At 47.5% G+C, this 4,906-nt stretch overlaps 1 protein-coding gene across 2 annotated transcripts; it reads right to left on the bottom strand.

Moving 5' to 3' along the window:
• Positions 1-1,200: 1,200 nt before the first annotated feature.
• On the bottom strand, positions 1,201-2,975 carry LOC135596024 (ethylene-responsive transcription factor TINY-like). Of its 2 annotated transcripts, none has more exons than XM_065087672.1 (2): positions 1,519-2,975; positions 1,201-1,452 (listed from the first exon to the last, which is right to left on the bottom strand). In XM_065087672.1, exon 1 carries the CDS (start codon positions 2,253-2,255, stop codon positions 1,539-1,541), a length of 717 nt encoding a protein of 238 aa, XP_064943744.1. In that variant the 5' UTR covers positions 2,256-2,975; the 3' UTR covers positions 1,201-1,452; positions 1,519-1,538. The 2 variants fall into 2 exon arrangements, with proteins under 2 accessions (XP_064943744.1, XP_064943743.1); XM_065087671.1 differs by having other exon boundaries at positions 1,201-2,607; positions 2,679-2,958.
• Positions 2,976-4,906: the final 1,931 nt, after the last annotated feature.

Genomic DNA, 4,906 nt, shown 5'->3' on the forward strand with positions numbered 1-4,906 from the left:
GTGCCCAGTATTCCATATCCAACAAGTAAATTATAAGAGACGCATGCGGAAGTTTGGCCATTCCCAGGAACAAGCCACTCCTAGCAGCTCCGGCGATCTCCATGAAACCTCCTCTAATTTGGATGCGAACATGCGTGACGCAAGAGGATATTACGGAAGCAATTGTCATACTAGCCTACACCGTATCCTTCGTCTTTGGTCATGCCCTTCTACACTTGACAAAGATGACAAAGGTTGCGATGAGGTGGAGTGGGAAGATTTTTCCGAGGGACAGCGAGTAAGCTGTCGCTGTTGTGATGCAAACACACTGTTTTGCCTGTTTCCGGGCGCTCCAAAAGCTGACAGCATGGTTTCCGCCCTCTCCAATGGGTAAAAGCCCCCACTCGGTAACTTCTTTTGCGGTGCTGTACGCAGCTGATCCATGCAAGAGAAGACCGGTTTACTGTTGTGCAAGTCCAGCTTTTCTGATCGGAGAATTCTCTGAACTAGGTATTTTCGTTGTTTCACGCATCATTCTTCTCCGGAAAAGGAAACCGCACACGAAGATTATCCTGGGTATAAAATCATCGTGTCATGTACTTTCATCATACGGTACATGTTGGTGAGCGAGGATCGAAAGGACAACCGGTCAATTCATGTACGTAAAGTATGTATGCTGCAGAATTAGTAGTATGTCACCGCACGCAGGATGACTCAGATTCGAGTGTTATCCAGTTAGGTGAAACTTACCTTCGTGGCAAATGCAGATGGTGCGGTCTAATACTTCACGCCACAAACGGGCTTGAACGAGTAAGAAAGGTTGATGTAATGTGACCAATGCGACTTAGATTGGTTTGGTCCTAATTATCTCAATCAATGGTTGGCATCTTTGGCCAGAGCAGTGGTGAAGATAACATCGTCGTTGTCGGCCTCATTTAATTATCTCCCATACCTCCTGGCTTTCCTGAAGCTAATCAAACTTATCTTCTGAATGTAATGTATATACATTAAAAGAAGTGTCGAGTTTTTAGAAGAAAAAGAAACATTTTCTCTTTCTTTCTTTCTTTCTTTCTTCAAAGTACAGAACAAGAGGGTGACACAGAAGTGGTTCAGATGGAGGGCATCACCCTCTGTCCTTTTCCTGGTGAGCAGCGGGAAGCAACAGGCAAGTTGAAGCTGAGCTCAGGCCTCATCCAATGATCAAAGAAGAATTCCATCCAGTGATCACAACGACATAGATAGCACAAAGTTATTACATGCACACAAACCATGCAAGAGACTCATGCTCTTCTTCTCCGGCACTTCCCCAGAAAACTGTACAACATTGACTGGGGAGATTTGGAGTCATGAGGATTCTGTTCTGTCGACTTCAATGTACAATGGGAGGCAACCCCGAGAAACAGCACACACGCTGAAGAAGAAGGGAGGGAAGGGTGCAAGCCAGAATAGAGAAGAGAAGGAAGCCCTTGAGCCCTGATGAAAAATTGAAGGGCATGAGAAAGAAAGGAGGGAGATTAATATGGATTAGAAGAAGAGAACCTTGAACTTCGTTCTTAGTCTTAGAGAAGAGTTCCGAAGCTGGTCGGAAAAATTGCGTCCGACCCGGCCCACAGCAGATCCGCGCTCTCCACCCACGGCAACGGGTGCGCCCACGAGTCAACTGGGTCGTCGAACAGGAACTCGCTCCGGGTTTCGTCCGAGTCGAGGAAGCAGCACACGTCGTCCAGCCGCGGCAGCTCCACGATCTCCTCGAGCTCGTCGGAGTCCCCCGGGGCCGCCGCTGGGGGCTCCGTCTGGGCTTCCGGGTCCATCGCGGCGGCCTTGGCTGCCGCGGCCTGGACGTCGCGGGGCGAGAGGGTGGCCGGGCGGGGAAGGGAGCCGGCGAGCTCCGGGAAGTTGAGCACCGCGGCGGCGCCCTTGATGCTGAGGGCAGCCACGTCGTGGGCGCGCGCCGCCATCTCCGGCGTCGTGAACGTCCCCAGCCAGATGCGTGACTTCTTGCGCGGCTCTCGGATCTCCGAGACCCACTTGCCCCAGTTCCGCATCCGGACGCCGCGGTACACGGGGTGCTTGCTCTGGTCCCGCAGCCGCTTTGCGGAGTCGCCGCCGCTACTTTCCTCGTTTCTCGAGGCCGTCGCGGTCAGGTTACATGTGCCCATTTTCCGCTCTTGAAGAGTTTGGGAAAGAGTAAGGGAAGAAGACGAGGAAGCCGAGGAGAGGGAGGACACTGAACTGACACTGCTTTCCGGCACAGAATTGTTCGTAGGATCTGCCATTGACGCCAAAAAACTTTCTTTTTTATTTTCCTTCCGCTCCTTGTCCCACTCTGATGCTCGAGGCCAAAAAGCTAGCTAACTGATGGATACAGACACCGCAGTTCCTAATTGGTGGACAGAAGAAGCTAAGAACAGAGAGGGACCATCAAGCATGGGAAGACCATTCACCGCACACAAGTAAAATTAGCTGTTTTCTGGCCTTGTTTAGCTGCATGTAACTTGCATGCGAAGAAACAGAGCAATGGGATACTGACATTGGCGGCTTCGATAGACGATCCGAAGTCTTTCATGAGAGAACAGGGAAATGCTTTGAACATTCTATTTTGCTTCGATGGAAGAGTTGTACGAGCACCTGCGTACATGTTCAGACTGAGAAGAGAATAAAGGTTCAAACTTCATCACAGAGAAACTCGCAACAAATACCGAAATCGGCTACAAGAGGAAGAAGAAGAAGACATGAGCTGGTCTGGTGGTCAGGTGTGAAAGAGAGAACAACATAAAACTAGAGCATTAGAGTTTTGTGGAAAAGAAAGCTTCAGAGAAAGAGGAATAGAGAGAGGGAGATGGGAGGGAGAGGTGAAGGGAAGGGGATTTAGTAGAGGAGGAGATGATGATGGAATGGTGCAAAGGCGACCCACAAAGACTTCTTGTGTCATTATTTCCTAATGAGAACGGCCCCCACTCCGCCTCTCGTACATAGTAATAATAATAACGATGAGCCATTCCCAGTAATCCACTGCTCCTCCGTCTTCCTCTCTTCTTTCAGCTCCCGCCACCCTCCACACCTCAGAATCAGATCTCCTCTCTCTCTCTCCTTGCTATGTACTATTCTGGAACCCACCCTCCCAATTGTCTCCATGTATGATGGTTCCTGTAAGAAGGACCATTTAGCCAGCTTGAGTTACCTCGATCGTTTGATATATGAGGAGCTCATGAGTCTTCTTTTCACGACTTTTTGTGCACTCTGATGATGTTTCTGATGCCTTTTATTAGGATTGTTAATTGCAGTAGGAATCCTCTGGAGATCAGAGGAGGAGAGCCAATAGCTTGTTGGGAGGGGTCCTCTCAGGATCCTATGTGTAATATAAGCTCTATTTAGGTTGGTGATTCTGCAATTGGATCAAAATCTAGTACGCTCATTTAATGCTCGCGGAGAGGACGGTAGCGTTGTCGTCTTCGGTCATCTTTTCTGATGGTGATTTGATCACATGGGAGACCAACAAAAGAAGGGCAAGCTCAGCTTTGGTAGATGTAGTCATATCTCAGTAGCGAAGCTGCTCCACAGCTTTGGTGAATATAGCCATGAACTGAGCCATGTTACTAAGGAGAATTGTGTGTGTGTGTCTGTGCGTGTTAGAGAGAGAGAGAGAGAGAGAGAGAGAGAGAGATGTTATCAGGATGCCATCATTGATACAATGTAGGGCTCCAGTGTACACCATGATGTTTCCTGCATATGAGAAATTGTGTGAGATCCATGTTTTGTGCCACTAAATCTAACCATGGGTCATCATAAAGGCAAAAGAATCAAGGACAGTTCTATCAGTGTACCTCCCATGATCTCATTCACAAGAAGTTCATGACGTCGCAGTACAGGAAGAAAGCTTGTGGTGGAAATTTACACGTTAAAGCTGCATCGATGAGAAGCTTAAGACGACATCAAAAGTTGTGTTGGTACCTCGTTGGGATGGAGCTGTCTATAAGCACACCGATCTCAGGATTCCAGTGCGGTCAATATCAACGCATGCAGGAAAAAATGGTGGCGTTAACCGACTCCCGCACAGTAGGAATCCTTCTCTCTTGTGGTGAATCATCCCTGACACGCACGCAGATCGTGCATGAGGACGACGATGCCGACGTGCGGTTTTCGTCATAGCTCTTGTACAGACACCCTGTTCCATTGATAGATACTACACAGTGCCGAAAGCTAGTCTGCAACTTTGTCTTCTCTAGCCTTCGTCTACTTCGGCATTATGGATCACAAATAAATCCAAAGAAACAGAGACCAAATGCAGAGAAAAATGGACAGCCTGTCTGTTTTCTTCCCATCGAGCATCAAAGCTATGCTCTGTTTTCTTCGAGCAACAAAGAGAATACATGCATATATGCCACGAACTCTTTCGACCTTAAGATCGTACATTGGTTCCTGCAGGCTCTCCGAACCATTTGGACCACTCTGCAGCGCACTCATCACGCATGAACTGAAATCAATTTTGTCCTGTGATCTTGGTGAAAACTCTTGTTCAAACCTATATTGGTGGGTGGACGGGGCAAAACAAGCCTGCCACTTCAGTGGCTCTCTGTGTGTTCCTCCACAACTATCGAAGGGAGCACTGAACTTTTAATCCCTGCCGAGTTAGCATCTGAGACATGATTTAATCATTTATATTCGGTACTTGTAGTGGAAAGAAAGAACTATCAAATGACGGAAAGATTTGGAACCAACGGAGCTCTGTTATGTGTTGTACACTCTGTTTCAGAAGAGGAAACTTGATAACAGAACAAGCTTTGACTGTTTCGAATTGTGTTTTGAAACAAGTTACAGAAAACAAAATTAAAATAAAAGATTTATGGTGTTTTTGATTCTGAAAACATTAAAAGTGCGAGGTCTTAGGATACTTCATCCCGTTATTATCGAAGTAGCACCACCGAAA

The sequence above is a fragment of the Musa acuminata genome, chromosome BXJ1-10 (assembly GCF_036884655.1).
Source record: "Musa acuminata AAA Group cultivar baxijiao chromosome BXJ1-10, Cavendish_Baxijiao_AAA, whole genome shotgun sequence".
NCBI lineage: Eukaryota > Viridiplantae > Streptophyta > Magnoliopsida > Zingiberales > Musaceae > Musa > Musa acuminata.

Coding starts and splice junctions, on each gene's coding strand:
- LOC135596024 (XM_065087672.1), bottom strand. CDS start 2,255: ATGGCAGATCCTACGAACAATTCTGTGCCGGAAAGCAGTGTCAGTTCA.